We start from the raw sequence: 22,982 nt of genomic DNA on the forward strand, positions 1-22,982 counted from the left end.
TTCATAAGAAAAAACAAGATTTTTAAATCTCTTTTCTGAAAATTCAGTATTCTCTAATGGAATGGAAAATGTGGCCATTGCTTAGGTCTAACAAATATTCCAAATAACTTTAAAAACATTAGAATTCAGTATATGTCCTCAAAATGTGTCCTCAAAAAATTCATCATCATTTCAAGATACTGAAATTATGAGATCTATCTTATTTTTTAATGGTTTGATTTTCCAGTTGTTTAGAGTCTATAGGTCTAATCTTCAAAATGTGCTTTCATTCAAAATGAGGAGATTATAAACAGAATAATTCAATTTTCCACATAATTTAACAAAGTGTTTATTTTTTACTAAAACAATAAAATGTTAAAGTAAAAGGCATTTTTAACACAAACAATGAGCTAAAAAAGAATTCTTATATTGTATATAGAAATAATTTTATAAATATGATGAAATGTTACATGAGCATCTTATGACAGGGCTTACAAATAAAGATTACTTATACACAGCTACTATAAATCTCAAACTATCTCTCATCCTATTTCCTTTAATTGGAAATCTGATCAGATACATGACAGTAACAATATTGCTTTCAATTATATAATAGTTTGTTTATTATAGTTAATTATAAAAAAGTAATTAATAAATTTGAAAAATTAAGCTGTTAGTGAATCTTAATACAAAGGATATACCTAATGTTAAAGATGGTATGAAAACTCAAAATATAACCAAGTCAAAAATTTCATAAATAAGTAAAAATAAAATTTAAAACAGAAAAACCTAAAAATTACTGCAGAAATAATACTAACCTTAGAACCCTGGACATGCATTAGACAAAAACAGACAAGAGACCAAAAAAAGTACAAGAAAAGGAAATTATTAAAATTAAATGAAAATATAATGTAAAATTGAAAAACAAAATAATATATTTTAAAATTATATTTGATTATTTTATCAAAAGCAAAATTCTCAGAAGAGATATTCATTTTATAAATTGCATAAGGTTAAAAGTTAAATATTTAGACTAAAATTTATTTTTTATTTGAATAACTCTGCCCAAATAATATATACATATATATGTATAGCTTATGTAGTAGAAATTATGCATACTCTAGTTTACAAAACAAATATCTTTTCCTACTAGATGATTAATGAAACATTTTAACAAATGAAGTAAATAATGCCTCTGGGAAATAAACTATTTATAGTAACTTTTTAGAATTTTATAAGAAAATCATATTATAATTTATTTCCTCAAACATTCAGAATTTTTCCTATAAATCAAAACTGAAATATATAAGTGATTAAACTTAAAACCCCTTTTCCATGCCAGAAAAGAACTCGCTGATACACTAAACAAGGCCTGCATACAAGCATGATAATGATGTATTATACTAAGTTTCAGAGTTTTAATAAGAATCATATTCATATAATAAAAACTTTACAGTGGGGGCTGGGGTTGTAGATTAGTGGTAGAGCATTTGCCTAGCATGTGTGAGGCACTGGGCTCAATCCTCAGTACCACATAAAAATAAATAAATAAATAAAGATATTGTGTCCATCTATAACTTAAAATATTTTTGAAAAAACTTTACAGAGGATTAAATTTAATAATATTCTCTGTTACTATTATTGATTTTTAATAACAAATGTATGTGAGTATACATTTAAAAATGTGCTATTTTTAGGGCAGATTCACTGGAAAACAAAAGCTTTCTGAGAAAACCGTAGTATGATCATTAATATGAGATAAACACAAGTAAAAACAAAAGTATTATTAGTCATTTTTCCAAATCTATCAACTATATATCATTATAATTAAAGATTAAGATAATTAAAATTAAGAGTTTGTCATCAATTTTGGCTAGAAAAAGGAAAAAATATTGATCTAACTTATGATGATGATATTATAGTAAAACCAGAAATTCCATTCTCTATTATAATTTTGGGGGGGGGGGACAGACAAAATTAAACCATATATGACATCAAATTAAATTCTAAACAGTCTTCTGGACGGTTGATCAAAATGGTCTTCTTAAAATCACAAAAGTGATTGCACAATTTGTGGTTGATACATGTTTTTTGCTGCTCTTCATTTTTTCCCCTCTGATTCTCTGCTTTCATTCATGAATAACTTGAACAATGTGATTGAAAAAAAAAAATGAGAAGATTCAATTGACTAGATCCCAAAATAATGCAAAAAAAAAAAAATCAGTCACAAAAATTCCTTCCTCAAATGAAAGTTTGATCAAATTGAATATAAATTATCTATTTTTGAAAGTATTAAAATTAACACTATTTGTTTAATTTAGAAATTAAAACTATTTTCTGTGCCAGGTATGATTTTAAGTAACCTATTCAACCTAAAATCTCAAAAAGTGATACTTACTCAAGAATATTAAGTTCATATGGATGTGTGACTGTATTCTTTTATACTTCAAGTTTCTATTACAAGAAAGATTAACCTAAACAATTAAATTTTTCTTCCAGGATAATGATACAGCAACGGTAATATACAAATGTTACTCCTGGTATACAATGCTATATTCATCTAAGTTTCCTCTTCTAGGCCAATCTTATGGAAATAACAAGCAAAAAGATGATAGTATTTTAGTCTTTTGTTATCAAAGTATATCACCCATAATAACTTAGTTCCAAAAAATACTAAACACCTCCAAAATAACTCAAGAAAGAAAACTTTCATTAAGAGCATTCCACATCAAACACTTTTGTATATATCACTTAATCTTCAAAAACCACTGTGTGGGATAATTAATATCATTTAAAAAAATAAAAACACCAAAGTTGAGCTCAAATCTGGTAAATGGTTGAGCCCTGATAAAAATACAGGTCTATCTTATGCTAAAACCCACACACCTTCAATTAAATCATGATTCCTAAAAAGGTCATATCTGAGTCTCAGTGAGAAATGACTTGTTTTTTAAAAAGCAGTCAATTACCTGAGATGTACACTTTTTCTGAGAAATTAGAAAGACATATTCTTGGGTTGAGTTTTGGGTTGTTATTTTTTAAATAAGGAATTACAGAGAATACTTAGCATTCTACTTATCTTCTCAAAAGTTAATATAATTCAATATTGGAAATGTCAAATGACAAAAAATCATTAGTATGGCTGAGTGTAAAAGGTTACATATAGAAAATATAATGACCAAAACATTAAGTGACATTATTTTTAAAAATTAACAATTAACAATTGGTAAGTCAAATTCAAGTTCTTATTTAATAATAATTAATTTTTTTAAGTTCTATCTACTGAGTTTTCAATGATTAGTAACAGCTAATAAAATTTTCACATGATGTCACCATCCTATAATGTTCTTATTTTATATGGAACTGATGCCCTATAGTGTTCAACAAACTATGGCCAATAGAATAAATCTGTCCCACTTCCTATTATATAAACTGTTCATTTTATTTAAAGATAATTTTTATTTAGCACAAATTTTAAAATTTCATAAAGTTTTATGAAACGCACACATGTCTATTTGTTTATGTACTACGGTTGCTTTTATACTTCAACAGCTGAGTAGAGTAACTGGAACAGACACCATATGGTCCACAAATCCTAAAATATTTACTATCTTGCCCCATACAGAAAAAGTTTTCCAACTACTATCATAGCCATCATTACTTCCATTTATTCATAAAATTCACATTTGTCATATATTATATGAAAATTGTAAAAACTCCATATACTTAAACAATATACTAGAACACTCAAACATTAATTTCAAATGTTTCTATTTGTATGCTGCCAACGCTTCCTTTTTCTCTTATACATTCCAAAATTCTTTCTGCTCTTTTTAAATCTAGTTTCAAAAACCAGTATTTTCAGTTATGATTTCCTTCTTTATTCAACCTTCTCTATCTTTTTTCTCTCCAGTACATTCAACTTTAAGCAAGAATATAATACAATCTGATAACACAAAAACAAAAATTAATACTCAGTATCCACCATGGTTCTACCAGACATTGAGTAGGAAAAAGGCTCTGGCTATTTCTTTTAAGGAAGTAGTTTATTTAAAGAATGTAAAACTATGTATGTTGGACTACAAGGCATAGGTATAATCAGTTAATAGACCAAAAGGACAGAAATATAAAGACAAAGACAATTTTTTAAAAAAATATTCTACTGTTAAATGAATTCCCAAATCTGCTGAGAATAGTCAGACATAAGTAGTTGTAAATTCCAAATAGTGGTCCAAATTGCTTAGGTAATAATTTTGAGAGTCAGACTTTAAAGTGTCAGTACCTTTATCATACATTTATTATAAAATAGGTAGAATGAGTGATGTAATAGTATATAAATCGTGTTTAAAATTTAATTCACTAATTTAATATTTTCTCCATGTTAATAATTAGAGATCATTTGGCTTTAAAATTTGGAAGATTGGTAATGTGAATATTTCAAATCTATACAAAGTTTAATATCTTTTGCTACACTGTTTATTTTATATAAAGATCATTTCTTTTGTTCTGCACAAATTTTAAAACATTCAATATTCATTTTGAAGTAAATTTTAATGCAAACTTTTTAAGTCTCTTAATAACAAGTTATATTTATAAGACATAAAACAAAATTTATTATATTGAAGAAAACTGCCACATGGAAAACAATGATATATTTATTCTTTAGTATATAGTAGCAGAAAAAAATCCTATCTCAATTCTAGAATACATGTTTAAAAATTTTACCAGAATTTGGTATAAATCACTAGTAGAAAATAGATACTAAGAAGAAGGAATGGCATATGAGCCTCAGGATCCTTGCCCTTGACACAAATCATCAACCAATCTTCTTGTTCTTCATGGTTTCATTTTCTTTATTTAGCTGCTAATTCCATTAAGGATTTAATGATGACCTGTGGCATTTCATCCCAAGTTAGTTCCGTAGACTTACTGAATAAATTCATTATGCCTCGAGGAAGTGTATGAATATACAATCTGTAGCTGCTAATATTAAACTGCAATAATGCTCTGGTGGTTGTGGCATTGACAAAAAGATAGTGAGAAAAAGAATCATGTAAAAAAACCTTGTAAATGATGAAGTCAGAGATCAATTGGAAATATTGTCTCACCAAGCAATATATATCTAAATAAAAACTGCAAGTTTCTCTCTCAAAAAGTACTCTTTCTGGGATTAAAGGTAAGCTTCCAATATGGCAGCAAGAACACAGGTTATATATGAAGCACAGTTCTATATTCTTTCCTACCTAAGCAAGTAGCTATGGATTCCTGTTTTGGTCTGAATTGAAGATATTTTTATTTTTTGTGGTACTGAGGATTGAACCCAGGTTATTGTGCATGCTACTGAGGCACTCGATGCTGAGCTACACCCTCAGCCTTAATAATAATATACCTCTTTTTTTTTAATTGGTGCTGGTATCAAACCCCGGGCTTCATAAATGCTAGGCAAGAACTCTACCACTCACTACATAACTAGTCCTGAATCAGATATTTTTAAAATGACAACTAAAATCTAAAGTTAGTATTGATCTATCATATTTTAAATAATATATCTAATTAACACTAAATGCTTTTCAAGTTTATCATATTAATACATTTTAATATTTTATATAAAAACAAATAAAGAAGGGGATTAAAAATATGTTGACCCAGGAGAAAGTAAAATCAGGTAACAATGTCACATGGGATATTAGCAGTATATCAGCTATGGTAGTGGATTCAAAGAAATATATATAGAAAATATAAATCTTTTACAGATATGGCTCTTCCCCAAAATCACTCAAAACCCACATACCTTAAATCTGACACTAACTAATCATATATATATATATATATATATATATATATATATATATATATATATATATATATATGATATAAATATATTTATAACCATATAAATATATATATGTGGCTGGAATATATATTTAAATGGTTAAGAAGTTCCCTCAGGAGAACTTGTTTTGTTAAAATTTACCTGCTAACTGTACCAGATGCAACAGAAATGCTCAATTCATGTAATTATAAAAATCAACCACTAGATGGAGGCAAAATACTTACAGTTGGTGATGTAGCTGCAGAGAGCAAAGGTAAAATTCCTCCACAAGCAATAATGATGTTGTCTACCATTTGGGAAATGAGGTGAATTGTGTTATGTACAAAAATAATATTTTCATTGCTATTGACAAAATCCATTACAGACTTTGTTGAATGGCTAGAATATCAGAAAAACAAAACACAAATGAACATTTCCTTGGCTTAAGAATACGAAGTTTAAATACATTAGAATATGTTTAAATACAATTATAGATATAATATAGAGAAGCTAGACAAATTTAAAATGGAGTTACTGTAAAAAAATTTAAAACTTAGAACACTACCAAAATTTACATATCACCACAGAGTTTTTGTATCTAAATGTATTACCTCATTTGTCTCTGCCTGATATTAACTAGATTCTAAGACATATGACTAGGTCAATGAATTTAGCTCAAAGTATTTATTTCTGCCAAATCTGAGTGTTTTGTTTTGAAAAGCAAAACAACAGCATAGTTAAACTTCACCTTTTAGGAAGCTTCAGTTTGTCGCACAGCCTGACTGAGACCAGTCATGTGGAAAATGTATACTGCAAGTCACAGAAGTGACGTGATAGAGAAGTGTGAGTAAAGTGGACTTATTGAGTAAAAAGAAGAAAAAGATATCAAAGTTGGTCATCAATGTGTTTTCTCATGTAAAACATGCAATGTAGATCCACAAAGAAATACACTCCTTTAAGTTAATGTCAGTCAGGAATATGAACTGTTTTGTCTAATGGGGGGGGGGGGGAAACAAGATTATCCCACAATCAAACTAAGCTCAATGATAACTCATCTTTTCAGGACTATAAAAAATTATATATTATATTCTGCATTTCAGAAAGTATTCCCATCCTAAAATCTAAATGCTAGCTTCTAAAAAAAATTTAATTACATGAAATTCTGTTTGGTGAATTTCTCAAGTGTCCATGAAAGAAAACAAAGACACAATATGTTGATGAAAGGAAGGTATAACTCACTTTTGGAGTACTAATACTATAACTAGTAAATTACATTTTTTAGTCTCCATATACCAATCCTCACATTAATAGTAATATACTTCATGGTATTTAATTTTCTTCAGTTATCATCCCTAGGTAACTTAGCTGATAACATTAAAAATAAAAATTGATGAGTAGCTGAAGAACTGATCAAATAAAATCAAAAGATAGAATTTCCTATGGCAGAATTTATTTACTGCTTCCACAACATTCTTGACTTCTTTTCTGCTAAAATAGTCTAGATTTTCTTCTGTTATTGAGTTGTGTTGGCAAGTATCCTCAGTTACTAGGAAATAAATCCAATATTGGTCTATATAGACTAGTCATTATAATCCCATTCCCTTTTCCTATTATCTATTTAGAAATAAACATGTGATATTGCTGGACCATAAGGAGAAAATTTCTTGAGGCACTTTTTCCAGGAAAAAAAGAGAGAAAGAGAAGATGAAGCAATAGAAAAAGAGGTAAAGGAGAGAAAAGAAGAAATGTGAGAGGGAATAGAAAAACGGAAGAAGGAAGAAACCCTGCCTTTTAATTTGGGCAAGGTTCCCATGTTCAACTGATTCTGGGAGCTAAAGCAGCCACCATGAATCCTAACCAGAAACAGGGAGAAGCAGAGAAGCCAGCTTGGATCCTGAGCATATCGTCCAGTTGATTAAGTTGCTGATAGTAACAGTACTTTGTTACTTATAGCCACCAAACTTCCTAATTTACATACATGTATGTGCAAATGATACACTCTCATAATTCATTCATTTGTTACACACTTGCTATTAGAAGATTAAATTGAAAATGAGGAAAAGTAGTAATTAATTCATGTAGATTTTTTTCCTTTAATTAAATTGGAACTGAAATCCATTAACTGCTTAAATAGTATAGGCTCTAAAATCAAACAATGCAGGGGATGATTTTAAGTTTGATTTTATCATTATATATTATAATATTATCAAGAATAAACATAGGCCAGGCATGGTGGTGCACTCCTATAATCCCAGTGGCCCCAGGAAGCTAGGATAGGAGGATGGAGACTTCAAAGCCATCTCATTGAGTTGCTTAGCAATGGCAAGGCGCTAAGCAACTCAATGAGACCCAGTCTAAATAAAATACAAAACTAAGGCTGGGGATGTTGCTCAGTGGTTGAATGCCCCCGAGTTCAATCCCCAGTACCCCCAAATTTTAAAAAAGTAAAAAAAGAATAAATATAGTACATGATATCAACTTTAACAGAAAAAGATAAAATCAAGAAAATATCAATTGAAGTTAATTAAACCTTTTATATATATATAAGGCTATACCAGATTTAAAATTTTTGTTCTTTAATTTCATTAAGACCACATCAATGTTTATACCAGCTCAATTCACAATAGCTAAACTGTGGAAGCAACCTAGATGATGAATGGATTAAAAAATTATGGTATACACACACAGGAATATTACTCAGCATTAAAAGAGAATAAAATTATGGCATTTGCAGGTAAATGGGTGGAGTTGGAGAATATGATGCTGAGCGAAGTAAGCCAATCCCCCAAAACCAAAGGCAGAATGTTCTGATAAGCAGATACTGATCCACAAGGGAGGCGGGGATAGGGCTGGAGGAACTTTGGGGCAAAGGGGAGCGGAGGATGAGGAAGGAGGATGGGGACAGGAAAGATGGTGAAAGAAGACAGACATCATTACCCTAGATATATGTATGACTGCACATATGGTGTGACATTACATCATGCACAACCAGAAAAATGGAAAGTTGTGCTGCAATTGTGTACAATGAATCAAAATGCATTCTGCTGTAATGTATACCTAGTTAAAATAAATTAATTAATTGAAAAATTTTTTAAAAATGTACATTCAGTTGTGCTGAAGAACTTAAGATAAAAATTATACCACAACAACAAAAAAAAGACTAATTGTTGAACACCTATTGAAGTAAGTCCTAAGCTTTAATCAAAATTTTAAATATTTAATTTTTTAATAAACTTAATTTGTATTATTCAGTGACATAAATCACTAATCAATTGATATCAATAAAAATATTCATGTTTCTTAAGTGAAAATGGTGTTATTTATATAAAGGAAATAGTTCTACCTTCTCCAAACATGTACATCTGTTTCTAATGCAAATAGCAAATCTGTGAGAAGCCGCTGGTGCATTGGAGACCATTTAAACTCTGGAATCCGAAACATCGTAGTCCGGGGTCCTGGGCTGAACTGGCGCCTCTGCTCCTCAGTCATGGGCATCCCACGAAATCCTAAATCAACTCGGAGATCTCGATCTTGTTGGGTGATAGACCGACCCTGAACTGCCTGAAAAAGAAAAGTTAAACTTTTGTGAAGCACAAAACAAATGCCTGATGTAAAAATGAAAACAGTACATATAATAAAGTGGGTAAAGCTTTTACGTATGACTTGGATAGGTTAAGATATTTTAAATATATTGTTCACCTGTATTTCCCTGAACAGGAACCTTTTCAGTTAAAAATATCAGTAGTATAGGTTCTATCCTTTTATTTCTGAAAATAGGCAAGGCAATCAAATGCCCAAGGTTAACACCAAAGTTTACATTTGAAAAACAGATCCTGTTTGCCCTAATGTAGGGTCTTTACATTAGGCCACATGACTTTCTTAGGAAAGTAAGCAAGTATGAAATTAAGTATACTGTATGTCATCAACTAGTTCTAACTACAAACACATGACTGGAAGAAACATTATTTCAACAGGTTTAAGGTAACTTCAAAGTTTATTTCACTCACAATACTTCAATTCAAAAACAAGTGCACATGTTAAGCTAGAAAACAAAGCAGAAAGAAGACTGTGAACTCCCAATGAAAAATGGGCAAGCCTAGTGATTATTATGTTCAATAAACAATGCACCATGTTTGCCTTTATTTTAAATCTGTGCCTAATTTGATATTCCCATCACCTGCCAATTATCTATAGTACAACTGCCACAAAAATGAAAACTGGCAATTAACAAAGAAAAAATAAAATAACTTTCCCACACACAGAATTTATTATGAAGAATTCTTATTGGAATACAAAGACATCAGGTAAACATGGTTTCCTATCTGTAATATAACTGTGATGGAAACATGCTAAAGTTATTTTCAATGACATTAAAAGGAAAGTGGGAAACCCAGAAAAAAAAAGAAAAGAAAACTCAAATCTTTTATTTATTTATTTTTTTTTTTGATACTAGGGTTTTAACTCAAGGGCACTGACCACTGAGCCATATACCCAGTTTCTGTTTTATTTTTTGTATTTTATTTAGAGACAAGATCTCACTGAGTTGCTCAGTGCCTAGCCCTTGCTGAGACTGGCTCTGAATTCTCAATCCTCCTATCTCAGCCTCCCAAACCACTGGGATTTCTGTGTCTCGTGAAAACCCAATTCTTTAAGGGTAAAAGTATTATTGTTAATTTCTCAAAGTCTTAACTACAATAGCATTATTTAGCCCAGAAAATAAGAAAATAGTCACAACTCAAATTCAAAAATTAAATCTGTATCAGAAAACATCGTGGTTTTTAGCTTTACTCTGGTAAAGTTAGAATTGTGGCACTAAGATTTCCCTACTACTATGCCTAAGAATCTTTAATTTTTTCATAACAAATTTTTATCCACATGGTTGTAAAGAAAATTCTCACTACTGATAATTTCAAATTTTCTCGGCCATATTACCTACCTCACAGAGTTGTTGTGAGGATTAAATCAGAAAACATCTATCACAGTGCCCGGAACATAGAAGGCACTTGATAAATAACAGTTCCCTTTTCCCTTCCCCTTCATTTATCAGTTCAATCTGGGCTGCAAGTCCTCTTTTCTATAATCCACAGAACAGGATTGGGCCTGAAGCTTAAAAGGTTAAAATTAATCAATTATTCAGAATGACGATTGTGAGTACAAAATGTGTAAATATAGTCATGGAGTCATAAAATTTAGAAAGGGTAGAGACTTTAGAGGTCATATGTTAATCTAGTTCAATGTTTCATACTATATAAGGATCTTAAGCCCAGAGTGGTTGAGCAAAGCTGCTATACACACACAAAAAAAAATGTAACAGAATTGTAAATATAAATCAGATACTTTTAATTACTCTTAATTTCATATATATATACATACATACATACACACACACACATACTACCACACCAAATTCTATAAGACACTACCATACCATATGTGCATATAAACATATAAACACGGTGAAACTGGTAAGAAATGACTCTGTTTGGCTGCTAATTTTATTTCTAGAACTCATATAAGATAGCTTACTTGTGTTGTAGCAGTGGTCTGAATTTTTCGGATTTCCTTTCCTGATTCTTTGCCATCATCAGACCTCTCAGTATCTGAAATAATACTTCCTGCATCAATATTGGGTACAATTTTGGTGCCAGAAGACTCAGTTTCCAGAGTTGTTGCAGTCATTTCAGCATACTCTAATCCCTTGGCTGATGATGATAAGTCTCTTTCAGAAATACTAGTCATTCCATCTGATGTTGTATGGATTTTGAACTCTTTTTCTTCTATTATACTTGATGTACAAGTTAAGTCTACACTCCCAGTCATGTGAGCAAGCAATCCAAGATCATCACTCACACCAAGATGTACCTGTGTGTCCTGAATATTTGGAATGATGTGATTGCTAGAAAGTTCAGGAAGGAGTTTCTCCTCCTGTTTGGGTATTTTATCAAAAAGAAATGATGCACTACTATTGGGAAGTTCCTCTTTCTCATCTGCTAATGTTATCAATGGGCCATTATCCTTTTCTTCATTTTTTTTAATGATCCCAACACTTCCATGTACATTGTTCTGGAGCTTCTCAACAGCGGCACTGTATACATTATCCAACAAAGATTCAACCTCCACAAGGGTACCATTTTCTCCACCCACTAAAGTCTCTGGAGATAAATCCATATCATCAAGCTTTACTTCTGTTGCTTCTACTTTTTCTGCTTTTATATCAACTAGAAGATCATGTACTTCCACATGTACCCCACTCCCTGGTCTATCTGAATTTCCAAGAATGTCATCTGATACTTTGGTTGACATGAGTAAGTCTCGAGTATCTGTGCTAACAGGATAATCTGTCTCACTTTCTGGGCTCTGGCTTTGAGAGAGATCTTCTATCTCTCGGATTTCCATTCCTCCTTTTGCTCCTGTTGTCTGTGATGAAAGACCAGAGATGGTGCTCACATTCCCTTTCTTTCCCTTTTTAATGTTTTCCTCTTCTTGTCTTTGATATTCTTCATACATTTTGGCAAGGTATTCCTTATGTGCTTCATAAGTGACCTTGGGAATAAGTAGAGAAAACATTGAGGCATTTTATATATGTCAAGAAGAAAAATATAAATAATGCAAATAAAATTAAGATAATAATAGCAAAAATCGTACCAGGAAGTTTAATATTTAAAGTATCAAATGTTAATCCTAAAACAAGTGCTTAGTTTTATTAAGTGGAAATAATCATCAAATATAGCAATTTAAGATTTATTATGTGACTTGCCCAGTGTTACATAGATAAACTAGCAAAATTAAGTTCTTTGTTCAGGTTAGATACTTATTGTTAATCAAGCTAATTTGACAGTTAACACCTACACATTTACTTAGGCTTAAATGAGGAACTGGCAGCTAATAATATATAATATCCAAAATACTATTATCATAAAACAGAGTTTTTCACCATTTCTTGCTCCTACATGCACCTATTATAACAATAGTTAAAAAATAATTCACATATATCTACAGATATATGCATTTCTAAACTTCTAAGTTATAATTTTATCCTTATATAAGCTACTTTGAATGTTTTTTCATGTGGGATTATTTAGGAATAATTAGGATGTATTTTTTTGTACAAATACTTTCTTTGCTATTCTCAAATTTATTAACACAATGATAAATATAAGGTGCCAATATATTGCAAAATGTAAATTTAAAACAAAAATTCTTCTTAAGTTTTTAAGTTCAAAAACCTCTCTTATAGACAGATAATAATTTATATTTAAATAACAGGTTAAAAGAATTTTAGATAGACCTTTCTTTGGAGATTATCGAGATATAAAAATCCCTTCATTTATTTTAGTCCCAAATGTGGGAGTTCACAATCTATGACCTTAGCCAATTTATTTGTCACTTTTTTTGTTTGTTTGTTTTGGATTTTTCCAGTACTAAGAACTGAACTCAAGGGCACTTTCCACTGAACTACATGGCCAGCCCTTTAATTTTGAGACAGGGTCTCCCTAAATCATGAAGACAGGTAGCCTTAAACTTGCTATCCTCTTGCTTCAGCCTCCCAAGTCACTCACTGTAATTACAAGCTGTGCTACTGTGCCTGCTTGTCATCTGTTTTTATCTGTAACATTTTATAAAACACAACCAGGCTCATTCATTTACATATTCTGTGAGGCTGCTTTTAAACACACACAGAAAATTGTGTAATTTCATCAGAGGCAGTGTTACTTATGTACCCTCTGAAAGTGTATTTGTAAGTGTTGCTAAAAAAGACTAAATGAATTTACTAAAAATGAAAAAAAGTTCAATTATAACATAACTTAATTCAAAACAAACTCCTGGCACCCAGGTTTCTTCTATGACAATATGTAATGAGAAATCCTAAATATAAATTTCCAGAAGTTAATGCATATATATATGTATAGTTTAATTCACTATTTCAGTTTATGAAAAATCAAATATATTTAAAACACAGATTCTTGGGGCTGGGATTGTGACTTAGCGGTAGAGGGCTCGCCTAGCACGTGCGAGGCACTGGGTTCGATCCTTAGCACCACATATAAACAAACAAATAAATAAATAAACAGGCAAATAAATAAGTAAATGTCTTGTGTCTAACTACAGCTTAAAAATAATAATATTTTAAAAACACAGATTCTTAATATTATAAATAAAAGATAATACAATTAAATAATCTTTAAAAACTAAGTGCATTTATGATTAAATTATGGAAATTTAAAAATTCTGACTTCTTTAAAAATGTCTTAAAAATTGTATTTCAGAGACTATTTCATGAAATATAAGAATTGTGCAGGCATGTTTTACTTAAAAAAGCAACTGGCTCAGACTCAAGTTTTCAAATCTAATATAAACAGATATAGCACCTAAAATTCCTAATTTATAAACTTGCATTTTGAATTAAATGATCTACAAGATACTTTCAAGCTCTAAAATCTATGAATATAAGATGGAAAAAATAGGAAAGAGAAAACTAGAATAAAGGAATCAGTCATAATCTAAGATGTCCACAAGATGGCACCAGATGAGGGTTTATAGACATTAATTTACTGCTAAAACCTAGATGGTGTAAAATGTTAAATCTCTGGTTACCTTGGAGTGGGCTATTGAGAGTGTATCCACCCAGACTCTCCAGCCTCCCCATTCATATTTTATTGCATGATACAAAAGAATCCGAAAAATATTGTAGACCATCTCAGTAATCTTCTGCTCCTCAGAATTTTTAGGATTAATATAGCCAAGAGAAAACATCCAGTCCTGCCATACCGAACACTGCAATAAGCATCTAGGGAAGATAAAAGGTCTCATTAAAAAATACCAAAATTAAAGAAGACTGTATTATCTCATAACTTGGATAAAATAGTGAAATATGATCTGACATAAGTAAAGCAAGGTAAATAATTATTTTGCACATTCTGTATTCTACTGATTTTCTCCATTTCTCTACTAGAAAAGTCCTAATTACCATTAAGAATCACTTTCTTAGCTCTCCCAGTTCAGTTTAGTAATTGTTTCTCATCGCCTTTAGCACTCACAATGCACTTAATCCATCATAAATTAATCACTGGTTTATGTTTGTCTTAACCACTGAATCATCCTAAGAGTGTGCAATAAAACTACCCTGCATAGCATGGTACTCCACACACAATGGACAATCAATATTTGTTAAATTAAAGGCTCAGGAAACAACCATAGACAAGAGTTCATGGCCTCAATCTATACCTCATGTCTTTTCAAACCATCTTTAAAATGCATGACAGCAATCAGTAATAAGACAAACAAGAAAAAAATATAGATGAGTATGAGCAAATCCTACATAATTATAATCAAAGTAATTGGTGATAGGCAGGTACCAGAAATAGTTTATTTTAAGGACAGATACGCAGACATACCCACAATATAATTAAAATACACATGGATGATTAAATAATATATAAAAATTTTAAAAAGTATACTGAATACAAATTGTATCAAATATACTGCCTTTTTTAATAATTAAGCATATTTAGCAATATAAGAAAGATTTACACTTTTTTATTTGAAAGAGATTGAAAATTAAGGAGAAGAACATTAACTGTAGGATAAAAGTTCTTTTGTAACATTCAAATTGTTTACCTTCTATTTTCACGGCTGTTACTGAAAAGTTTTATCATATCAGATAAAAATAAACGGCGAACTTCCATCAATTCTGCACTTGGTGTAGAGTTTTTTAATAAAGTTGCCACCACCTTAAGAATCACTGTAAACAAAAAAAACTTGAACTCGTGATTTATAACCACATCTTATCTTCAACCAAGACACATATTATATTTGCTAACTTCAAACTAAATACTGAGCATTATGATAGGTGAGTTGTAAATGTTATAAACTAAGTAAGCTCCATACTGATTAAAACAAGAAAAGTCTGATTTAGTCTCATGTGTTGCCATATAATTACCACACAATAAAGAACTGCCATTTGCTCACTTGGATTTTGAATTTTCACTGTAGAGTCTGGTTCTGGATGTGGTTTGTGTACAACTTGAGTACACACTTGCTCTGTCAAGATCTGAAAGATAAAAAAAAATGTAAACTTCATAGAGAGAAGAACTGAAATCATAAGTACAAAATATACACATACAAAGAATGTGCAAAAATGTCACTTTGGTTCAAATGGGAAGAAACATCTCTCTTAATTGCCTTTAAAAAGAATTCCATATTCTTTTAAATCCTTTAAGTCTATTTTTCTCAAACTTTATTTGTTTTAGATGAGGACAAAATATATAGAAGGAAATACATAGAAGGAAAAATCAGAAAATCCACAAATTATTGTTTGAAATACTTTCTCAGTATATAGCTTTAATATACTTCTGTTGTAAATTGTATATATTTGATTCTTTTGTCATCATTAATTTAAAAAATTACAAAATATGAAAGAAAATATATGTCTGAGCAGGGTCCATACTTAAAAATGAAATTTGAGAAAGAAAATTTCTTCCTTTAAATGTGGCTCATTGTCATTTAGTGCAATTAAAAAAATCTTTCAAATAATAAAAAATGGCATGAGTTGACCAAGTAAAGACAAGTTATTCTAAAACATTCACTAACTTTTCACTAAAACACAGACTCAAAAAGTACAGGATTTATACATCTTCTCTGCTAAATTCCAGGAATTAGCACCAGTGCCTTACACATACCAGTACTCAATATACATTTGTTAAATGAAAGAATGGATAATTGAATCTCATGAATATGTATATAAATAATAAAATATACATATAATTATATGGAAATAACATATAAATATCTGTTATATAAATATATAATATATAAAAGTATAGGCATTAACCCATGTTTATCTCTACTCTTAAATATAAATAAGCCCAATGAGACTGTATTTAATGAAGACACCAACTTACATCAGTGATTTGATTTCCTATTTAGTTCTAGCATGACAAGTTTTAAATAATGCTTTTAAAATAGTTCAACAAAGGTCAAATAAAACTTGGGGAAATACTATACATTTTAGTTTAAAGAACAAATGTACATGGCTGTACTCTAAAAGTCGGGAACAGAAAAAGTAAATTAAGACACAGGGATGAACCCTTGATCATTCTGATTAGAAAAGGACCATAACATCCAGAAGTGGCACTTTTCTTGTCTTTCTGCTCAGACTAAAACAGAAAATTTAATGGATATATTTTAGAAATGTACACCAAAAAGTCACTGACTTGAAAACAAAACTGGCCTACTATTACTTAAATAGTATAGTAATATTGTTATATTACTATAATATTATAGTATTATTATAGTATTATAATATTTATAATTAACTCTATTCCCCTCACTTCCATACTTTTCTGGAAAACTAAACACTTCATTGTTAAAACTAAATTGTGTCACAATTTTTCTTAATTGGAGCACTCCAAACATGCACTACTAATAAAATGGAGCTGACGTGTGGGATAAAATTTCATTAAAAACCATATGCCAAATAACAATAAATTAACAGTTGGTGTATACCTAGAAGGAGTTTTCACATCAATTTTCCCAAAAGGCCCTGGTGTGAACCTATAACCCGATGGAAAATATCCCAGAAAATTCTGTTTACAAATTAAAAATTCACAATAACTCCAGACATGAGGGAAGAAAAGCAGGTCAGACTCCTAAATGGAAGAGAACAGTCAAAACTTTCTCCACCAAAAGCAATTAAATCACATTGAACAAGAAATAAAATTTACCTAAAAGCCATCAACAGTTTTTATGCTGTTGTATTTTTTCAGTCACTATTTTATCATCTAACAATGAGGGTAATAATTGCCTTGTCCATCTAATAAACCTTCTACAAAGATTAAATAAGGCTCTACATTTGAAAATGCTTTGAAAACTACAAAATGATTTTTTAATTATGAAAATATATTTAGAAACTCAATTCAGCATGTATTATTTAGAGCCAGGTACATGTCCACACTCTGTTAAATGTTTTGAGATGAAAAATATAGATGCTAAGTGGAATTATATTTCTAGCACCAATTTATTTAATTAATGTTCTAGAGACAGGCATAAATACATGCCCCCTTTTAAGCAATAAGACATGGTAAACTTGTCAGTAAGAACCTATATGAGTTTAAAAAGAGGAGGCGTAATAACAATATAAATAAATAAAAATGAATGTAGATATAAGCATTTTAATGGAAGCAAAAGACGTTTGTCTGGATTAGGTTAAGAGATACATACAGGAAGTAACCTCTGCACCTAATTAAAACAAGATGATATGGAGGGTTCAGAACCAGATATGGACATGAAATCCAATTTGCATTTAACACTTTACAGCATTTGTCAATTCACAGTAGCCACATTCTGAGCATTTAGAACAGTCTCATGTGACTAGTGCAATCATACAAAACAGGGAAATCAAAAGTGAATTTTAAGCATGGTAAACTTCCAATTATGGTATTTATAGACAAAGACTTGACCCCAGCATTACATATTTAAATATTATTTTATAAATGAAATTACTTTGTAATTCACATGTTACAGACAGACTGTGGCTTAAGCAGCAGTTAGGACAGTTTCTTTTCTGACCTATCCGTACTTCCAGTCCTCATCAGACATAATACATCTTAGAAAACTAGGAAACAGAGTGTCTTCTTAGAAACATCTGGCTTTCAGGATCATTAAGATGTATTTTCACATGTTCATAATTGATATAATGTTGTCTGACATATTCTGCTAAAAAGTCTGGCTTGATGCTTTAATATTTATTATTTATTTTATGCATCTTATCAATCTTAAAAGTTTTAAAGATCACCAAGACACAGAAACAGGACTTCAAAAGATTTTGCTAAACATATAACTGATTATTTTCTACTATTCATCAGCAATAACATAGGTATGACACAATACTTTATTATTTCTATGCAAAAATTTATACCTTTATAAAGGTGTAGTGCTATTTAATTTAAAACATAGCTGGAGTTCAGGTAATTTCCCAAAAACAAATCAAAAAAAGTGGGGGGCAATGAAGAGGGGAAAAAATATTTTAACCACCAAATTATTGAGCAACTGATTCTTGCTGAGAATGCAAGAACAGATTGATGAGTTAAATTCAAGCTCCAAGTCTAGGCTGTTCTGTTTGTGAAGTTAAATTACACTTGCTATGTTAATCGAAAAATTTGACAATTATAAAAAATCTAATTTGTTGTAAACAAGTGCCATTAGTAAAAATAATACAATCTTTTGGATCCAGAAATAGTAATCCATTTTCCTATCATTTTCATAATACAATTTGGTTTGTTAATAGCATTGAAGCTTAAGTTGAAGACTCTTTTTTACTACCGCATGAGATGAGTGCTAATCAATCATTTATCACCTTTCTTTTTTTTTTTTTTTTTTTTTTGTACCAGGGCAATCCTAGGGTTGCTTAACCACTGAGTCATATCCCCAGCACTTTTTCTAATTTATTTGAGACAAGGACTTACTAAGTTACTTGCAGCCTGGCTAAATTATTGAGGCTGGCTTTGAACTCATTATTCTGCTACCTTAGCCTCCTGAGTCACTGGAAATACAAACATGCAATACGACGCCAAGTTCATTTATCTCTTCTTTGATTTTTTTGTATACTTTAGTAATTTTTTTTTAAAAAAATGAGTTCATTATGAACTGAGTCTTCCAAAAATTATATTGTTATTATTATTAATAAATGTCAAATATAATTGCCAAAGTGGTAATAACATATATAACTATTAAATTGGTCAAAAGCCTTATGAGTACATTTCTCATCATTTCAGCATCCCTGAAACTTCCAACATTCAATGCCCAACATTAAAGCATTCACATTGATCCTAACTTCTCCTCACCCGAAGGCACAGAATCAGCAACAACTTGCCTTTGTTTAGCATAGACTATCATTAAAGACCAAAATCTGGATACCAAGAGCAATTATTTGTATAAGTGGTGGGTAAAGTGCCACTGTGCTTATTGAACCACTGTTCAGGAAGACTAACAGATATACATACATGTGACATGTTTTTATTTTATGGTTAGGAATATAAATGAATTTACAAATTCAACATATTATGTAATACTTTTATTTTAATGTAAGGATTCATTGACTGATTTTCTATCCATATTGATGATAACTCAAAACAAGTAGATGGTAAGAAATTCCCACAAGTTAAACAATGATTAAAAAGTTAAACATGTGTCCTCTATCTCTTGCAGGCTTGTGTTGGGGATATACACCACATTCAAATGCATGGCCCATTACCCTCACCTATGCTAATATTCTCCTTGAGAATATTATCATGAGGACCTAAGCTTGTGTGTGTGTGTGTGTGTGTGTGTGTGTGTGTGTGTGTACTGGGGATTGAATCAGAGGGTACTTTGACACTGAGCTACATCCCCAGGCCTTTTTTAATGTTTATTTAAAAAAAAAAAAAAAAACCCTGATTATTATAACAAGGTTTTGATTCAGAAGAGGACTCTAATATTGTCAGTTGAAGGTAGATTTTGACATTTCCCCCTTATATACATATATTACGCAACCTACCTAATTTAAAACATTTATTAGTAATACGATAAAGCAAACTCTTGAACCTGTAACTCTGTTTATCTGTTTTAAGAGACAATAAAAATACCAGTACAATAGGACTGTTAGAAGATCTGAGATAATGAATATAGGGCACTCACTAAGATAACTATCCTAAGAAGTGCCAAAAAAAGATAGTTACTATAATAAGAAAAATACAATATCAAAGTCAAGAAAGAAGATCTCCTCACCATACTCTACAAGTGTAGGCCATTCTATTAGTGCATACTTGGTTCTGTATTTAATTAAAAAAGGAATTACTCTAGAAGGTAAAACCTAAAACTCATGTGATTTAAGGAATGACTGATCCAAAGTAGGCACATTAAGCTTAGAAACAAAAAGTCAAGAGCTAAAAGGTTTCTTTTTAATCTAATGGGCTGTTCCTACTCTTACTGATTAGAGAATAAAAGGGACAAAAGATGAAATAGTGAAAATTAATGCTACAGATGGGGTCAAAAAACCAATGCCTCTGGGTCAATCTACTTCCTGCTTTTATAATAGTTTGACCCATGTGGTTCATATTGTCTATAATTGCTTCTAAGCTACAAATGAAGACCTGAGTACTTAAAGCAATATCATATAGTCCACAAAATCTAAATGTTTTAATTATTTCTTTAAGAGAGAAACTTTGCCCTACCACACTATAGATGAGTATTTTGTAACAAAAAGATTTTCAATATATTGTTAAAGAAGAAAAGGGTACAAAGCTATGCATAAGATGATACCTTGTTAAGAGTAGTTTCTGTGTGTGTGTGTGTGTGTGTAGGAGAAAGAGTTAAGAAAAATTTTTTATACTTTTAAGTATTAATGGAGCTACTATGGGTCAATTTTTTCATGACACTTTTCTATCCTTCCCAAATTTTAGAAGTGAATGCATATCGATTCCCATATCAGATTAAAATAGTATTAAATAAAAACAATAGGGGGAGTTACACTTTTCTGTGTTGCAGTACTGCAAGGATCAGCAAACTTTTTATAGATAAGGTCAAATAAGTATTCAATGATGTGTGAACAATGTGGTTTCTGTTACAACTATTCACGTCTGCGTAAAGTCATCCACATAAAGTCATCCACAGACTATATAAAATGAACTAGTGAAGTCCCAATCCTAAATTATTTATGGACAGTGTAATTTGAAAATTACACTGTTTGAGGGCTGTGAAAAAAAACTGGAATTGAGCTGGACTAGCCCATGGCTTAGATGAAAAAATGTAGCACTAGAAAAGTTTAAATTTGTCCAATATTTTTTAAATTGTAGATAGACACAATACCTTTGTTTTATTTATTTATTTTTATGTGGTACTGAGGATTGAACCCAGGGCCTTATACATGTCAGGCGAGTGCTCTACCACTGAGCTACAGCCCCAGCCCCAAATTTGTCCAATATTAATTTAAAATTTTATGACAATACCATTCAGAACTACTGAATTAAAGAGATTTCATTTAGCATTTGCCTTCCTGGTATGGTGAATATTATTTTTTTAGTAAATCTTCAATAATGAAATATTCAGTTTTATATTTTCTAAACGATGTTTTTCTAAGTTAGGAATATTATTATGCACTCCTAGTCTAGAAATATCAATGAAGGTATTTTTTTAGCATGATATAATGCCTTTGTATAACAGACACAATGCCTTGCCTTCTAAATCTGTCACAAAAGAATCTACAGTCCACTATATTTTAAAAGTGTGAGATTCAAAATCAACTGTTTCTGTTTTGACCTGATAGTTATGTACTGATATTTTAAAAGAAGGCAGGTTTGGCAACACATGTGGTACATGAAACAATATTAAGTTATTGTACAGCTCTGATTCCCAGTGTGCCAAGCTGCAATGCAAAACGATGACAGTGTGACAAACATTCTTTGTTCCAAGTACTACTCTGTGGTTGTAGTGTAAAAGCAGCTGTAGGCTATACCTGAACAAATAACTGTGACTGTGTTCCAATAAAACTATTTATAAACACTGAAATTTTTACTTGCATAAATTTTACATGCCATACATTCTTTTTCTTTTGATTACTTTCAACCACTTAAAAATCTAAAAACCATCATCATCTCATAGCCACACAAAAATAGGTGTTGGTAGTTTGCCAATTCTTATACTTAGAGTACTGGCATGGCTAAAGATGGTTACAGGAAAGCAGTAAGGTTAACATAAGGGAGGAGTTCTAATACTTTATTGGCATTTAAAATTAAAATAGCTACTTTGTGAGGCAATATACACATTTCATAGAAAATATCAAACCCAAACATGTACCTGTTAGAAGTTATGAGAAAAGAATTTCTAAATTGAAATGATGAGATCTAAGGATGCATCTGTACATCATTTTTATAAATAGTTCTTACTTTCATTTTACCTCATATCTCCTCTATCATAAGCAGGTGATTGCTATATATTAGAAAGGACAAGTGGAGTAGAGAAAGGAAAGAATGTGAAAGTAGTTCTAATATATTTAATAAAAAACGAGTGTAATTTACGTGAGAAAGACTCTATAAAGGCAGTCAGACAACTCACATTCATAGAAACACCCTTGAACCAACACAAGAACACTGGCAAGTAACTGCACATATTTAGTTTTTAAAATACAATAAAAAATAAGGTATGTGTTCATTTTCAT

The 22,982-nt window shown here is 30.6% G+C and overlaps 1 protein-coding gene across 4 annotated transcripts in view; it reads right to left on the reverse strand.

The window, feature by feature from the left end:
• The window catches only part of Nbea (neurobeachin), a 639,704-nt gene that overhangs the window by 446,544 nt on the left and 170,178 nt on the right, over positions 1-22,982 (reverse strand). For all 4 annotated transcript variants that reach the window (XM_071611544.1, XM_071611543.1, XM_071611542.1 and 1 more), the window contains exons 19-24: positions 15,761-15,842; positions 15,410-15,533; positions 14,387-14,579; positions 11,318-12,334; positions 9,135-9,352; positions 6,037-6,190 (exon numbers count right to left, since the gene is read on the reverse strand). In XM_071611544.1, coding sequence (XP_071467645.1) covers positions 6,037-6,190; positions 9,135-9,352; positions 11,318-12,334; positions 14,387-14,579; positions 15,410-15,533; positions 15,761-15,842 — 1,788 coding nt within the window. The remainder of the gene's footprint in view (positions 1-6,036; positions 6,191-9,134; positions 9,353-11,317; positions 12,335-14,386; positions 14,580-15,409; positions 15,534-15,760; positions 15,843-22,982) is intronic.

The sequence above is a fragment of the Marmota flaviventris genome, chromosome 4 (genome assembly GCF_047511675.1).
Source record: "Marmota flaviventris isolate mMarFla1 chromosome 4, mMarFla1.hap1, whole genome shotgun sequence".
Lineage (NCBI taxonomy): Eukaryota > Metazoa > Chordata > Mammalia > Rodentia > Sciuridae > Marmota > Marmota flaviventris.